At 41.2% G+C, this 17,197-nt stretch overlaps 1 protein-coding gene across 3 annotated transcripts in view; it reads left to right on the forward strand.

The window, feature by feature from the left end:
- Window positions 1-17,197, forward strand: part of rims3 (regulating synaptic membrane exocytosis 3) — a 44,383-nt gene that overhangs the window by 24,206 nt on the left and 2,980 nt on the right. For all 3 annotated transcript variants that reach the window (XM_006787587.3, XM_035906449.2, XM_006787588.2), the window contains 4 exons: window positions 16,019-16,160; window positions 16,250-16,362; window positions 16,872-16,973; window positions 17,057-17,196. In XM_006787587.3, coding sequence (XP_006787650.1) covers window positions 16,019-16,160; window positions 16,250-16,362; window positions 16,872-16,973; window positions 17,057-17,196 — 497 coding nt within the window. The remainder of the gene's footprint in view (window positions 1-16,018; window positions 16,161-16,249; window positions 16,363-16,871; window positions 16,974-17,056; window position 17,197) is intronic.

Raw genomic sequence — 17,197 nt, forward strand, 5'->3', positions numbered from 1 at the left:
CCAGCGACAGCTTATCCTGAAGGATAAGTAAGAAGAAAACAACCATTAGATAAATGCAAACACATCCACTCACCATAATTCTGCATTGTTATCCCCTATCATTACCTGCCTTTGAAATCAGCTTAAAATGGCTGTTGTAACCAGGGCTCTTTGGACACACACACACTCATACACAGTGACACAAACAAAGAGCTTGCTTCACTCATCACAGCTGACACTTGTCTGACGCAGGGAGAACTGTCGATATTTTCACCACGGGGGCTTTTGTGTCGTGTTTGCGGTGATGAAGAGAGCACAACAAAGGGAAAGTGCAGATGGGGAGGCTAGGAGGGGCTGACGAGGTAGAGAAGAGGAAGGGGAGACAAGGGGTGCATCTAAATTTAGATGTTCTCAGCTGCCAGAGCAGCACATTGTGCCTGGAACAAAATCACAGTATCATAGATGGCTCTTTCTTCTTCTTCTTCTTCTTCTTCTTCTGTCAATACCACATCTCACCGCATTAGAGGTTCGCTAGTTTTCTCCCTTTGCTGCGCTGGCAACAGGTTATGAAATGATGAGCTGAGACTCAGTACGAGATATGAATAAACAAATCTGTTCTCAGTCCTATAACAAGATATTCTAAAGTAGAGTGGTTTAGATCATGACCGTGGACACAATATCTTATTAAAAATAAGCTACTAGCAGCCAATCTGATAAACTGAGCTATAAAGTGTCACTTAAGCAGGAGAGATGGGTCACACACACAGGTAAATTGTGTGCAGCCCATCTAACAGAATCTCATAGAGTCAACTGCAGCTTTGTAGATACAGAGCCTGGTGACAGTGGCATCAGTGTTATATCGATTTCAATGTTTTGGGGAAAAAGAGAGAACTGATGGTGCTTTGTGACTCAGTACTGATAGATATCCCGAGTATCAGAATCAGTTTGGCCATTGCATCTCCAAGCTGATTAAGTGGAGGGTAGGCTCAGACTCAGACAGTCAACATTCCAATTGATTTAGGTGTAAATTGAATCACTGTCCAGGTCTTTTTACGTAACAGTCACCCAACAAGATTATGTCACTGCTCTACTAGGAATTTGCCTGTTTCTCAAAGCTTAACCAGGTAAAGACTGAAAACCTGTTGCTGGAAGAAAAAAAACAAGGTTGTTTACTCCAACCTAACATGTCATCAGCTCATAGTTTACAGCAGCTAGAAGGACATATCAGATGCAGATAATTAGGCATGTGACCCACACACAACATTCCTTCTCACTTGGTCGGGTTCGATTAGGGTCCTTTCTTTTCTTTGTGGCAGTCATTAATGACCCAGTCCGGTCAGCTCTCAGTGCTCCATGTTTAGAATGACACCAGCATTGATTTACCAGAGGGGGGTAGATATGTGGAGAAAAGATGACCAGATTTGGTCTTGGACTGGATGCATGAATGGGAAAGGAAAACGAAACCAAAACTCAACATAGATTATTTCATTAAATGACTTATTGATGGATTTGATTGGATGTTGTTGGGGAAGGGAACCTTGAGGAGAAACACAGACTCTCACAGCACTCCGCAAATCTATTAAATGCATATACAGTAACTTCAGTGTTCTGAATGTGTTGTGCTCTATTTTTTCATAACTTTTAAAATGAGATCACAAGCAGCCTTCTTGTTATCTAGTAAAAAAATGGATGGTTCTGCTGCTGCAAACAATACAGTTTGTGTGCAAAACGTGAACACGGTGAAGGAGAATGATGAAGAATGTGACTTAGCAGCAAGGTAACTGGTAGAGACACCAAAATGTAAAGACATTGAAGGAATATGTTAGCATCTTACCGATAAAACGCTTTTAGGAGGTAATGCGCTTATGGTATTGTTGTGTCACAGTTCCTACCAGGTACGTTCTTATTTTGTGAATTGGATCCAGTCAATTTACGGCGATCTGCAGAATCACTTAAGGTAAGGTCTAATGCAAACTTTTTTTTTTCTACAGATGCGTTCAAGCACACTTATTTTATCTGATTTCCAAATAACAACATCAGCATCATCTGATGCTCTTAGTGGGGTTCTTGACCTTTTGTCAAGGTAGGCTTAATTACATTGAATCAAGTTTCTGTAGGAGTTGTCATTAGGGTTGTAACAAAGATAAAATTCCTTTCCTAATCAGCCACTTGTAAATTTCCAGGCAGAACTGCTGATTAAGTATCAGTGTTGCCACACACAACCTCTTAAGTTGGAGAGCTGGTGTTGTGTCTTTCATCAGGCCAATCATTTGAGATCAGTCCGTTTGGTTAAACCTGCTTCAGGGTAAATTTCCCAGTGGCAAAGCACTCAGGATCTCTGACACATGCTCAAATCTCCTTTGTCACAAGGTGGAAAATGCGAACAAACTGTGCGCAGTGAAGAATGCAACAAGATTATTAATTTATTCAATTAGTGCTTTTGGGAATTGACCCACCTATCCAAGTATATTATTCATACATAAACTGATTTTACATATTTGATGTAGGGCAAGGACGTTTTCTAGGACTTGTCAGCACTGTCAGACAACAGCTGAGACCTCTGCCAGTTCGTCGTCTTAATGCGTGAAATTTAATTGTGCCCTTAGGTGTTTCCAAGAAAAAAAAAGACTTTAGGGGTCAGGTCTCTATTTTGCAGCAAAATGGGTAATTGTCATTCAGTGGAAATGTTTCAGCAATTGTCTCTTTAAAGAGAACTGCATGAATAAAAGCATCAGGCCAGAGTAAAGACACTTACAGTATGTACATTACAAGTTTATCTAGTAGTATAGAAAATAAGGTTACATACACTGTGAGTGCCTGCATGTCGTATAAAAGTACAGTACACTTTGCGTACTGTTGTTGTGTAACATTTGATACCATGTATAGCTCCCTATCTTGGCCATTTTCACGCGTTCCTACCGACTTGGTGTATTTTTTTCTTCCGTAATGCAGCTCAGTGTTCCTCATGTTATTCCATTCAAAGCCCCGACTCCCACTGTCTCATTATTCTGGGTTTTGTAACAGTGTTGGGGATGGCATTTTGGTTCTGTCTGTGTTCTATTTATTACCTGCTATTATTAGTACCGGTGAGGAGAAGGCACACACACACACACACACACACACACAGAAACGGTTTCCCAGGTTTATTGGGTGAGTCACTCCACAGCTGAACATGGTCTTATCTTCTGAGCAGGTTTATCCATGACTGCGAAAACAGAGCCAGCAGAGCGCTCCCAGTGCACTGTCTGTCTGCACAGAGGGACGTGGTGTTCAGAGAAACAAGCACCAATCATGTGATGCAGTGCACCAGGAGAGTTAGATTAAAGGAAACCAGGCATAGATATGCATGTTTGTGTGTCCCACTGAAAGACCCCCCCCCCCCCCCCCCCCCCCACACACACACACACACACACACACACACACACCCCAGCTCATATATGTCTAAAACACCTTACTCTTTCCTGCTCTATTTAGCTCAGCATCCATGCTTTTGTTTCCTTGACCTCCTTTTTAAAATCTTGACTCCTGTGTGTTTATTTATTATTTATTACTATGGTGCTGTAGCTCCTGCTGGAAGGACGCCAGAGACACGGAAAAGAAACAGAGACAGAAATGGAAATATGTTTGACACGTGACGAGAATACTTGTTCCTTTGCTTATTAAAATGATTCCAGCTACGCTCTGTGACCAATAGCAACCACATTTCTGAGTATGCTGTCGTCAGACAAATATTTTTGAGTTGGCCGCCTGTAACTCTAGCTCCAGGCTGTGAAAAATATGCAGAGGGACTTGCACCATTGCCAGTAATGTTAAGTGCTTCTGACTCATTTTTATATTTGTCTTTCAGGAAAACAACACAGGTGTTTCCTCCAGTGAATTTTACTTTGTTGTTGTATACCAAAGGAGAAAAAATAGAGCAAATACTTAAATTATGTTAAATTAGCCTTTTGTTTCTCAACGCAGGACAAATTGTACTTAAGCGACAAAGCTTTAGTTGTCACAAGACTAGTATTTTAAACTCAGTACCAATACCAGGAAAGTGTTTACAATTTTATTCTTGTTATATTTGGGTGGGACTGATAACTGCCTACCTTCCACATTAATGCTATCACATTATTTAGCTATAGCTGTTAGCCGCTAACTTAATGATAGCTAATGCTGCTTGTGGTTAACTGCTAATAGTTCAATGGCTCGCATGCCCCAGACAGGTTAACATTTATGATAACTGTTCAACGCTGTTGAAATGTGAGCTATAGTGACCTCTTGAAATTTCTCATTAGGTGTGAGAAAAACGTCAACTACTTCAGCTGCTAGTGAGGAGAGGGGCTGTCTGAGGTTGTGTGGCAGCAGCAGGAGGCGAAGATGGCACTGTTGGTATTGATACTGTTGCAAAAGAATATTTAATTCAGTAGCAATTTCTATTATTGATTAGTGTCCGGGTACCAATTTTTCCGACAACCGTGCACAGAATTTGGGCGCCTGACCACGAACTCCTCTCTATACCGAAATATTAAAATGTGAGGCCATCTGTTTGACAGCTCAGCTGAAATTTTGTGATGCAGCAGGGCAATGATCCCAATCACTGCATCAAATCTGAAAACGAAAGGAATCGAAGTGTTGCAGTTGCCCCAGTCAGTAAAAGCTCAGATCTCAACCTGATTGAAATGCTGTTGTGGGAACTTAAGAGAGCTTTGGATGATCGGATGCCCAAAAACCTCAATGAACTGAAGCAACGCTGTAAAGGCATGAGGGAAAGATGTGAGAGGCTGATAAAGTGATGCAGAAACAGATTACTTCAAGTTATTGTTTCTAAAGCCAATGAATCTGGGTGTGCTTAGTTTTTTTACATGACTGTGCAAACGTGCTTTTAGATATGACTGTACACTCTGTCAGCTACAATAAGATGCAACCAGCTGTGGATGAAAAACTCAGCCAGTGTTTGACCCATATTTAGCAATTTATTGCAAAGAGACTGCTTGACTCTGCACCAACATCTGCTAAGCTGTGATGCTATGTGTGTGGCCGACAGTGCACAGAGCATTTTAAACAGCGGAGCCAGAGATTTGGTGACGACTTTTCTAAAATTGCTACAAGCATCAGGGTCTCAGAAAGAAAAAAAGAAGATAAGATGTTATATAAGCTGATAGCGGTATATCTGCAGGACAATGCCAGGCAGCCAGTAGCAGTTCTCCTAGTTTCCTAAATACTGATAATATGAAGGTTGTACTCCCCCAGTCTGAAAAAGCTCAGGCTAGACAGGATGATGTGATGCAGAGGGAAGATAGCAAAGGATACATTTTTCGGAGGAGCCGTTTCCATCTAGTTAAGTCTTTTTCTCTCATTTTTGAGGTTCTCTTTTCACTCTTAACTGAAAATGTTTTGAAAGGAAATGATCTCTCTCTCTTCACAATCTTGTAAATAATGTTTTCTTGTTTTTAAAGAGTGCTTTGACAGGAGAAATAAGCCCAGCAACAACACGCTTAAAGGCAATAAGTTAAAGCGTGTCCTCTACACTATACTATAGTAGATTAGAGACCTTGCGTTTCAGTTCTGAGGGTGTTTTTGTGGTGACTCATGCCCTACTTCCAGCTCAGTTTCTGAGTCAAAGCTAGGAAACACACATTAGGAATTTTGGCAGGCGCATCTTGGAAAGCTTACAGTGATTTAGATCCTTTGAGGGAAAACTCACCTCCAAAGGGAGATTCTTAAATGTCACTTTAGCTCAGAAAAGCCCGGACAAAAAGAGCAAGAGCAAAGACTATGAATTGTTAGAATAATAACAATGAAAGTTGCTGAGTCTCTGCAGCATCCGAACTGTAGTAACACACGCGCTGCCCTTTTGATAATGAAAGCTATTTCTGTGGATGACTCACTTGATTGCTATTCTTATCCACTATGACTAATCAAAGAAAAAGTCCTTGCATCTTTCAAGCTGCTATTTCAGGTGAAACTGCTCTTTTTGTTGTAATTTCAAGCGCTGGCACCTCTTTTTGCTTTGAAAGCGACATTGTGTGATTGGCTCTCCTGACACATACTGTAGAAACTGAAACCTTACTCCTGTCTCTAAAAGCTTTGTCCTCCATACTGGTCCTTCTGGAGGCCGCCAAACCCACAGCTAAACTGACCGACGATCACTTTCTGTCCTCTTTCTGCCTCTCATGTCTCCACTTCCTCATTGTCCTCCCTTTGTTTCCACAAGCTCGCCGACATCGTAATTTTCCCTCCCCTTTATCTCTCCGCGATTAATCTCAATCTCTTTGGCTCTCACTTTCACGCAGCATCTATCACGTTTTCTCAATCTCGCCCACCAACCCATCAATGCTCTATTCTTAGCGAGACAGATTGGTGAACTATTTCACTCTTTCTTTCTTTGTGCCTTTGCAATTTTGGAAGTGTAGCTTCTGCATGTAAAACACTACATCTAAACAGCATGTGGATTCAAAGCACACTGCCTGCAATCTGATTCAACGTTGACATTTGATATACCGTCTTTAAGATGCAACCGTTTACAGCAGCATACTTGCCAATATTTTCAAAGGATTTTCGGTGGGGAGGGGGGTTAGCTCATCTCGCTTGATATGCTAGCTGATATGGTGTCCTATGTTACCGTAATAGACTTAGACTTTGCAAAAAGGCTTGCCAACTGTCCAAGTGGCTATAAATCTTTTGACAACCCCAAATGCCTCACTCACACAGGCTTAAAGACAAGTCAGCAAGCGCCCGCTAGCCACAGGTCGCAAGGGAAAAATGTTCCCCGACCAGTTTGCAGGTGATTGCCAGAGATGGGTGATTGCCGCTAGATGAAATTGGTTTGTACATTTGTTCGAACACTGCCAACTAGCCAGTGAGTGGTAATGAAACAGGGAAAAGTGTGACACTTTTCTTGTCCAGTTCTAGTGAGCCTGTATGAACTGCAGCCTAACTTTCCTCTTCTTAGCCGACAGGAGGAGCACCTGGTGTGGTCTTCTGCTGTTGTAGCCTATCTGCTTTAAGGTTCAACGTGTTGTCCACTCAGAGACGCTCTTCTGCATACATCGGTGCATTGATGCAGTATTTTATCTTGTTTGTCTGCTGTTCTGTGTATTTAATAAAAAACATTTTGCAAAATGTTAGACCTCTACACTTGATCAGAGTCACGTAATTGTACTTGACAGCAGAGTGGTCTTTTCTCAATAAATATCCCCAAACTGCTCATGTCACTAAGCGAGGCATGAGTCAACGTGTTCATATGTAACATATCTAAGTCTAAGGTAAAATTACAAAGCACAGTAAACACTGCGCTTACACAGAGCATACTCAAGCCTCCTGCTGCCTGCCGTGCGGTGTTTTGGATGGGGATGGGGAGAACAGCTTTTGGTGCATAGGAGCAGCACACAGTTCTGCTTCCTTCTCAAGCAATGGGAACATACAGGCAGATTGATTTCTAATTCTGTTTCATGGCACAGAGACGCTGCTGCTGCACTGCAGGAAGCGCTCAACAAGCGATTTAATTTCTACCCTGAAATGTTATCTCCTGTTAAACCGGAGCACAAAGTATCTGTAAGCTAGATATAGAGCTCCCCTTCTGATCAGGTTGTTTGGGGAATTTTCTTGACCTAAATGAAATTTTCTTCATGCAAAGTTATTGCTCTCATAATCCTGCTTTTATTGAAGATACACGGGCTGGAACCTGGAAAACAGCTAAATTAAATCAGAAGGAAATTAAAATATTCCATCCCAGTAGTAGAATTTTACAAAGCATTTATGTAAAGGCAGGTTTGAGATCAGTTTTGTTTTGCTCTTTACATGTTTTGCTCTGTGTGTTAGTGGTGGTTTAACAAGCAGCAGAAGGTCTTGTGATTTCGTTTGTTTTTTCGCCATGTTTTGCCCATATTGTCTTATTTTCTCATCTGCTTTTTCTCTAAAAAAATAAAATGCTCTGCCATTCCTAATCCTTTGGTCATCAGCCACAGAGTCAAGTAATCAAGAGGAAATTACATCTAAATTAAATTATTCTTTTCCTCATCGTAATTAATTGCCGTTAGACAAGAGCCTGTGTGGCATATTAACTCGCTGACAGACATCCTGCCATACATGAACGTTTTTTTTTATTTCATGAAATAATTTCCCATGCAACTCGATGCTGAGAAGCTCTAATCACTTACTTCACATTGACCACTCCCTAACTTAGGTCTTTGCCTGAAATGTTGCATTGCAGTTCACACACAGTGACAGTGCACACACGTGCACACAAAGGGGAAATTCGATTTGTTTAATTCCCATGCATTATCATTAAAGACAGGGTAAGACTAGGCTACACTTAACCCTCGACCACATTTGTTTGTTTTTACATGACTCTGTTAGAGTTAAATAACTGACTTGGAAAAGAGGAATGCTGGCAGTGTTTCATAAATGGTTAAATTATAGAGAAAAGGATTCTTTTGGAAGGATAAAAATACAGATGCAGCACAGCAAATGGGGGGAAAAAAACAAGGAAACAAAGCTTATGATTGCACATTAATACAACATAATAAACCAATTTTGAGAAGTCACGATCATTAACCTAATTACTTGTACTGTAAATAGTTTTTATGCTACTTTCTGTACTGTTGTCCCTACATTATATTCATTCTATGGCTGTCGTTTGTCAAAAAGCTGATATGCCCTTAAACAAATGGTTCAAAGTGAGAAATACTTGTAGTTAGCTTATCTTAGTATACAGATGGGGAAACAAACCATGATTATGGCTGATCAAGTCCTGCTTTCATGTACAGTAAAAAATAAAATAAATACAAATCATATCCTTGGCTGGTTTTAAAATGAGGTAAATGCAAAAAACAAATGATTACAACACTATTTAGCAAAAATCAAACCAAAATGCAAAAGATTGTGTAAAAAATTAAGTACATTCTTACTGTTTCCATAGAAATCAGGATGGTTAGTAAACAACCAGGTGTGTTAACACAATGCCAAGATGGAAAGATATCAGCAACGATCTTTGGGAATACACTGATCAATCTGGGAAAGGTTATAAGTCCATTTTCAAACAATTTGAGTTTCAGCTTTCTACAGTAAGAGGTTATTCACATGTGGAAAATATTTGTGACTAAGATTTCCAGGAGTGGTCATCTCAGCAAATGCAATCCAATGTCAATATATATTCAATGATCAAAAAGAAAAAAGCTGCAAAGAACAAAAGGCTCTATCTCAGACTGTGCAGATCTCAGAGGATACCAAAGTGGAGGTGATTGGTCATAAAGCATAAAGCACAGTGTTACATTTGGTGGAGGGTGATGATTTGGCCTTATTTTACAGCCACAGGACAAAATAGGTGAGGACATCTAGCTTACAGCTAAAAGTTGCCCAACTCTGGGTTTTAAAACAGGACAATGATCCCAAGCACAGCAATGAATCTACAACAGAATTTCTCAAGAAGAAAATAAAAATGTTGCACTGGTCCACTCAGAGTCCAAACATCAAACTGATAACAACTGTGCATAACCAAATGCCTGCAAAATGAACTGAAGCAATTCTTTGGCCCCATGAGCTGCCCAGATTTCCTCCATGATGATGTGAAACATTGATAAAGTCATGACTAAATTTGGTTCGACAAGATACTGAATCATGGGGTGTACTTACTAATATTTAAAACCTTAGAACTGAAAGAGGTGGACTTTTTTTTTCTCGTGACTGCAGACAGATGCCCGGGGTCTCTTGGGAGCTGATTGGAATCAATAAAACAAAAAAGCCAGCCGAGCCAACTTGCTATTTTTTTGCACGGTAAATTACTGCTGTTTACATGTTTGAGTTAACTTGGCTGTAGTGATTTTCATGCTTTTTATTACTTGTTATACTGTTATGTGTTGCTTTGCCTTTTTTATTCCTCAGTGAAATGTTTAAGGGCAGTTCAGAAAAGACAAACCTTCATTTACCAAGACCAGCTATTGCAATTCAACTTGACTGAATAATTCATCATTGGGAAAAAAGGGGGCATTAAGTCATGTGCTTTGGGAATGTGATCATGATCTATTTAAATGTTATCACATGTTTCCCTATTTAAATGTTAGCACAGCTATCTTCATTTAGAGGCTCCATGTTAAACCATTGGGGTTGTGGGTTGTGTTCTGTGCTTTCCTAGGCTTGATAAGATGAGGTTTGCCTTGATAGCGGGGAGGGGAGCTACTATGGCCCTAATACAATCTGACAGATGGCGAAAAAGGACAGAAACCTGTGCTGTGATCGCTGACATAGATGTGGATGAAGACAAACGAATTGATGCCGTCAGGTCAACGGCAATGTCTGTGTTTTTGTTCTCATGGACAGCTGTAACGCTGGCAAAACAAACACCTGGAATGCATGCGTCTTTCTAAAAGAAATGCAACATCAAAGAGAAAATTAAATTTGTTGGTCACAAGCTCTACTGTCATACAGCAGTAAACCCCAATGCACTGCGTGATTTGTTAAGTTGCTCCCAGTGTTTGAAAATGTGGTTACACTTTTATCTTATTTGTGGTAGCTCAACTGACACAACGGATTGCCAAAAAGTGATTTCTGATGTTTCTTTTAGTTTTTTTTTATGTCTAATATCTCTACTGATATTGGTAAATGGGCTGTAGTGAAGAGGATATTTGAAGGGGTTCTATATAAATAAAGAAACTGGCTTTGCAAATATCTGTATATCTCTTCATCTCTGAATCAATCCAGTCTTTAGTATTGAAATGAGAGTTGTATTTATCCTATAGACTTCTTGGCAAAAACTACAAATGCACATTTGAGACATTTATCAAAAGACAACTATGCCCTGCACTAAAAAATGTTACGTCCGTGTAGATGTGGTTTGGTTACATTTCAGAGTGAAACTGGCCAGTCAACCAACTGCTATTAGACTATTTTTTTTTCTAACTGGAGTAAAAACTGCTGATCCTCCAACAGTCGTTTGAAATTGGTCCTAAAAGCATCAGAAATCATTCTCTAAAGATTGCCACGCTTGTTTGTCCTATTTTATTTATTTAACAGTGTGGGCCTTTTAAGCTCATTTCACCATGTATTCATCAGTGGCTGAATTATACCGGTTTAGCTAGTTTGCTTTTTTAAGCCAATTTGACATAAAATAATAGACACATCCAATGATACTTTTGTCACACTCATTAAACCTTTGCCTTCGTAACAAGAACAAATTAATTATATGCTAAAAACCTGTGTTTACCTACTATTTCATATCCAAATGGCTGCTGTGAAGTTTGTGTTGTGTAAGGACTTGATGCATTATCAGAAGCATGCTAATAGTGTCACTGAGGCTAATATAATTGGTGCTAGCTGTCTACCAAATTGCACCTTAACTAATTAAATTGCTTTGGGTTATTTAAAAAAATGATGTTACTAATAACATGTTTTGCTGTGAACTTAATGTATTAATCATCCATCTTTTTCTGTCACTTGAAATTCTAGTATTGTGTTTTTTCTGTGTTATGAGTAATTGGCGGGTATATCAGTTTATATGACGCACATTGCTAATCAAGATAACCAGCATTACCAGATAATGTTTTCAGTTTTATTCAGATCTCGTCACTTCTCGACATTATTAAACCACAACAGCAATGACCAAAACACCAGACTCGAGATTTTAAAGCAGTAGTCAAAAAACCAATGGGTGATTTTTTTGAGTGGTCCATCTTTTATATACAGTCTGTGGTCACAAATAGTGCAATAATGCCAGGCTAATTAGGAGTTTTCATTTTCAGGATTTTAGCTTCCTAAGGTGGATGGACAAGCAAAGAAGGTCGCTAATGATTGTTGATTATTTTGTAAAAACTTGAGGGTTACATTGTGGGGTGTTCAACAAAACCTTTAAACTTAATCTAAGTTTTTATTTGCTGTTTGTTAACTGGCTTGACTCATTTTGAATAAACTCCATAATACCCGCTGCAGGAATAGCTCCAAATGTGTCATATGACACATGAATTGTGTAAACTGTAAATATGGCTCTGAATCTCTGATTAATATGTACACTATAACCTCTTGGTCTTACTTAAGCTTCCACTTTGAATCTTCCCTTAGTCCAAATTTAGCTGGGGTCTGGCAGTAAATATACCACAACATATCCTTCATCTCCAACACCCATGCTTGGTTACTGTTGCTATGCATGGTGGATCGTTGCCGTCACCGGTGCATCCAATAGGCATGTCGGCGTAGCCCGGGAGTCTAAAAACAGCATTCTATATTACAGCATATAATGAGAATGGCTTCATCAGTGTGCTCTCCAAATGTCAGAGCAGTTTTAATGATCTACTGAGCACACACACACACACACACACACACACACACACACACACACACACACACACACACACACAAAGAAGCTATATGTCATGTGTGAGTGTGCATGCAGTCACAGTGTGTGGCTCTTTTCTGCATTGTTGGCATTTTTAAGCAATCTCACCTTCCTAATAGTGTTCAGCGTTGAACTTATTAGTTCTTTCCACCCTAACACTTTTGTGTTCCACCCTTATATTTTTTTTCCTCCACCATGATACATAACATGTGCATAAGCAGCCTAGAAAAAAAGTTTAGTGTTTTTATTCCCGTGCTTCGCATTTCTGCGAGATTCATGAGGTTGTTTACAGGGGCGGGGTATTACTCATCATAGTGAAGCCAACAGGAGACACTTTAACTGTTTTTGTAACACACAGAAACTGAAAACCCTCTACTGTAGCACAATAAAGCACAACAGCTTATGCGATGTTTTTGTTTTAGCTGCTCAAATGGCATATATGTCAGACAACCCCTAATTACTTCTTCCGGGATGTGTGCTTTGTGTGTTTTGATGTTAACAGTATAACAGACTGAATTCACCAGCAGGTTGGGAGAAAATACACCCAAAATGATTATGAAGCGGGAAATAAGATGAGGCAGATACAATAAGAAAAGAAGAAAAGGTATTGGTTAGCAAGGGGTTCATAAGATAACTAGCAGACAAAAAGCTGGAGAGAAAGAGGAGCAATAAGAGGAGAATAGACAGTGGAAAAGAAGTGGAGGCTCGATTCAAAGAGTGGGACTTGTGGAGGGGACAATATGAGCACAGAAAGACAGAGTAAGGGGGAAAGGCTTATGAGCGAACATGCCGGCCGGGGCTCTTGGTGCAATGCAGAAGGCATTGCCATGGAAACGAATGGAGGGAAAGAGCAGACGAGGAGGAGGAGGAGGGGATTAAATAGGAAGGAAGAGATCACTGCCTCATACTGTGGAGGGGGCTGTTTTCACGAGAGGGGAGGGGCCGGTAGACAAATGAGTAACAAGTGTGGAAATGGAGTTAAATGAATAGCTTCTCGATAGTTTAACACTGGAGTTCTCCCACTTGTGTGCATGAAACTACTCATCGTAACAGAGGCGTCGTCGCACTTGCGCCCAAATTGTGTTAAAATTTAAACACACTCTTCAGCAGACTTGTGCGGTTTGGTTGTGAGCGAGGACAAAGTTTTGGAGAGGAAGTTAGTGCAGAAGTTACAGTCAAGTATTTCCTGTACAAGTTACGATTCTTATTTTTAAAAAAATGAAATAAAATAAAAGGCAATAGCGGATGAGCCTGTCGCTATGGCGCTAGTTGTCTCAGGTGGCATTGTCTGAGGTCCAGATCTGAGGGCGGGGGTTGTCATGGCAGCAGGAGTGCATGGAGTTTGTCTGGGTGTCATGCTACAACACATACAGACCTTTCCCTTTCTCTCTGTGTGTCTCTCTCTCGTGCACACACACACACACACACACACACACACACACACACACACACACAGACACACACACACACACACACGCACACACACACACACACACACACACACACACACACACACACACACACACACACACACACACACACAGGCTGTTGGAAATACTCTTTACTGCAGGATTATAAATAGAAGGTACCAGAAGGCAGCACCCCTCTCCTCATCTTCAATGCCCATGGGACCCTATCATTCTCATCTTCCTTTTCACCCATCTATCCTCAGCACTCGTCCTCTCTCTTCTTTAGAGCCCCACAGATGCAGCTAGTCCGCTTCAACCTAACATGCATCTTTTTAGATTGTTGCAGACATCGACAGCGTTTTTGTTAACATGGGATGCACCACAGTTTATTTTCAGCTGGATTTCATTTGAACAAAAGAGCTCTGTTCAGTAACCTGTAGCATTTTAAGATGTGTTCAGGTGAAAGCAAGAGAAGGTCTAGCAGATTGATAGAGAGATACATAGATCTGTCCTCCTCTGTCATTATCATCATTTTAACACCCAAAACTATTATCAAGGGCCTCTGTTTTGCTGTCTGTTTATCTCCACAGTGATGGTGATGATGCAGGGTGTCTGTGGTTGTCATGGTAATGAGCCTGGCATGGTAAGGATGCTTAATGAGACTGGAGATGCTCGGGCTAATGAAGTGGGACGGCTGGGTGTTCGCTTAACTGGCAGTGATAAGGAACCACTTGTTAAGTCTGCTGTGCTGCCTTCACTGCACTGTTTTGCTATATATCCAGGCTCCTATACAGGGCAGATGTACGTGTTTCTACAGCAACTACCGCTGTAGTCGTAAAGGCGCTCTGTGATGTATTACTTCTCTTTGTTATTGCTTTGATAAGCAGCCATTTGCCTCATAATTAACATGCTCAAAGAAGAGGAAAGCTTTTAATCCCCACTGGAAAGTTTTTGAAAAATATTTTTTGGCCAGAAAATCTCCTTTCATACGGTTGACCCAGAAATTAGTCAGAGCCACTGTGGAGGTTTTTCTAAAGTGAGCTTTGCTGACATGACAGCTCACAGCTGCTTTCTCATCCTCCCGTGTGACTAAACTGTCACTGTGTGGCCCGGGCTGTTCACGTGCAGACACTTTGTGCACATGTTGCACAGAGGTGTGAGTGCGCAAGCTGCATACCCGTGTAAAGGTGTGAATTTACAGTTGTGGACATCGATCTCTTTAAGTGTAGTTGGTAAAAAGCACAATTTATTACACAGTAATGACAGATGCACAGATGCAAATATTAGGGCCAAACAAAAATAAAAGGAAAGAACTCTGCATTTTAAATAAGAAACCAGAGACTCTTTGGAGTGTTTGCTTGAAAAATTAGCGGAAATGCCAACTCTTTGATAAAACTGACCTAAAACCTTATGGCTAATGCTACAAGAATGACATCGAGGCCGAGGTGTGGACTGATAAAAGTGAAGGAAAGAGCTGCACAACCTTACACTTCATATCCTGAACCCAAATCACTTCATCTGTGCCCTGCTGCTGCTTTTTCAGCATGCCGAGTCACACGGAGATACAGTGTGTCATTACAGGGGATGATGTCCTGAAAGCTTCTTCTGGGGTTAGCACTCTCTGGCTTGCTCTCATTCTCCTAACGTCAGCAGGACTTGCAAAGCCTTGATAACCCTCCCCTCTCCTCCTCTCATCTCCTCATCTTTCTGAGCTCAGCCTCTCACCTCTCCCCTTGCCCTGCCACCCACTACTCTTCCCCATGCTGCCAATTTGTGTTTCTGCCTTACAAGCCGAGGCTCAGGAGGTCCTCCTAAAGGCTTATTGCTCCCTAGTTGCAACAGCCATTGCAAAATGGGCTTTGTGCATTTAAAATGGACTGTAGTTATACCTGTGATGTGGAGCTGTTTTTCAGTAGCGCAGGGACACCCCAGTGGATATTGCCTTCTCGCTAGAGTGGCCTCGCTTCATAATAAAGAGTGCAGGGATCTGAGCTTTCAAGGCAAACTTGAATTCTTGGTTATTTGTGGTGGGTAGCTTTGAAAAAGCAAACATTTTACACAGAAACACACTCACAAATAACTAAAGAGAAACATCAGACATTTTTAGGCAATTTGTGCAACTGAGTGTGTATGTGTGTAAACTTTGCTTGGCTTTACGAAGTATCTTAAATTCTCATAAGGGTCACATCATTTCACCGTTAACCCCTGGCGCCCTTAACAGGCAGCTCTAATAATCCTCAGATTATTATACTTAGTGGATTAGCCTGTTGAAATAAAGGTACTTAAAGAAGGGAACATGACCTCTGTGTTCTGCTTTCAGATGGCGGGACAAAGAAGCTCCGCAGCACCATCCGGCGAAGCACGGAGACCGGAATCGCCGTCGAGATGAGAAACCGAGTGACACGGCAGGGCAGCAAGGACTCAACCGACGGCAGCACTAACTCAAACAGCTCCGATGGAACGTGCGTGTCCCGTCCGACAGTGTATCCGTTCGCTCGTCCATATACACAATACCTGTTCATCCAGCATGAGTCTGTTTCTCCTCTTGCAGGTTTGTCTTCCCTACCACACGCCTGGGGCCTGAGAGCCAGTTCAGTGACTTCCTGGACGGACTAGGCCCCGCTCAGATCGTAGGCCGGCAAACATTAGCTACACCCCCAATGGGTAAGCGTGAAGTCGGCCAGCATCACCATCTAGTTCCGTGCAGTCCACTCCATTCTCATCTGTTTTTATCATACAAAACTAAGCAGGACAATATATCGCACACCAGCACAGTCAGATCATTCAGTTAATACATTATCAATCAGAAACTCCGGTTTCTGTTTAAAACTTTTTGCAGCATGCATCCACTTAAATGCACAACAGCATCGTGAAATACTGCCCAGTAATCGTGTATTCGCTCAGCAGGAATGAAGTTATTCCTGCGTGAGCTATAAATCTTTCATGCAAAGGTTACTGGTTTTGAAAAAATAACTACCCAGAGCAGTGCACTCCTTTATATCTGGTGGTGAAGATGGCGTTGTAGCTCTATGTGGCCCTCTGCTGCTGGACATTGTCTGTTGCAGCTGCAGTCCAGGCAGAGATCTCAGCTGCATTGAAACTTCAGGGGTTTTTAAATAATTTTTTTTTTTATTATGGTGTTATATTGAGTTTTGGTTTGTTTTGATCTATAGGGGATGTAAATGTAGGCATGGTAGACAGAGGAGGGCAGCTAGAGGTGGAGGTCAACCAGGCCAGAGGGTTGACCCCCAAACCAGGCTCCAAGAACATACCAGGTACTCACTTCTTGATGAAAGCTACAATTCTGTGGGCTTAGCAGCACATGCATGAGGCTCACTTTTTCTTTTTTCATCTGCAGCAACCTATGTGAAGGTGTATCTTCTGGAGAACGGCGTGTGCTTGGCTAAGAAGAAAACCAAAGTAGTGAAGAAGACTCTGGACCCCACCTACCAGCAGGCTTTGTTGTTCGATGAGAGTCCTCAGGGCAAAGTCCTACAGG

This window comes from Neolamprologus brichardi, chromosome 22 (genome assembly GCF_056152115.1).
Source record: "Neolamprologus brichardi isolate AB-2024 chromosome 22, ASM5615211v1, whole genome shotgun sequence".
Lineage (NCBI taxonomy): Eukaryota > Metazoa > Chordata > Actinopteri > Cichliformes > Cichlidae > Neolamprologus > Neolamprologus brichardi.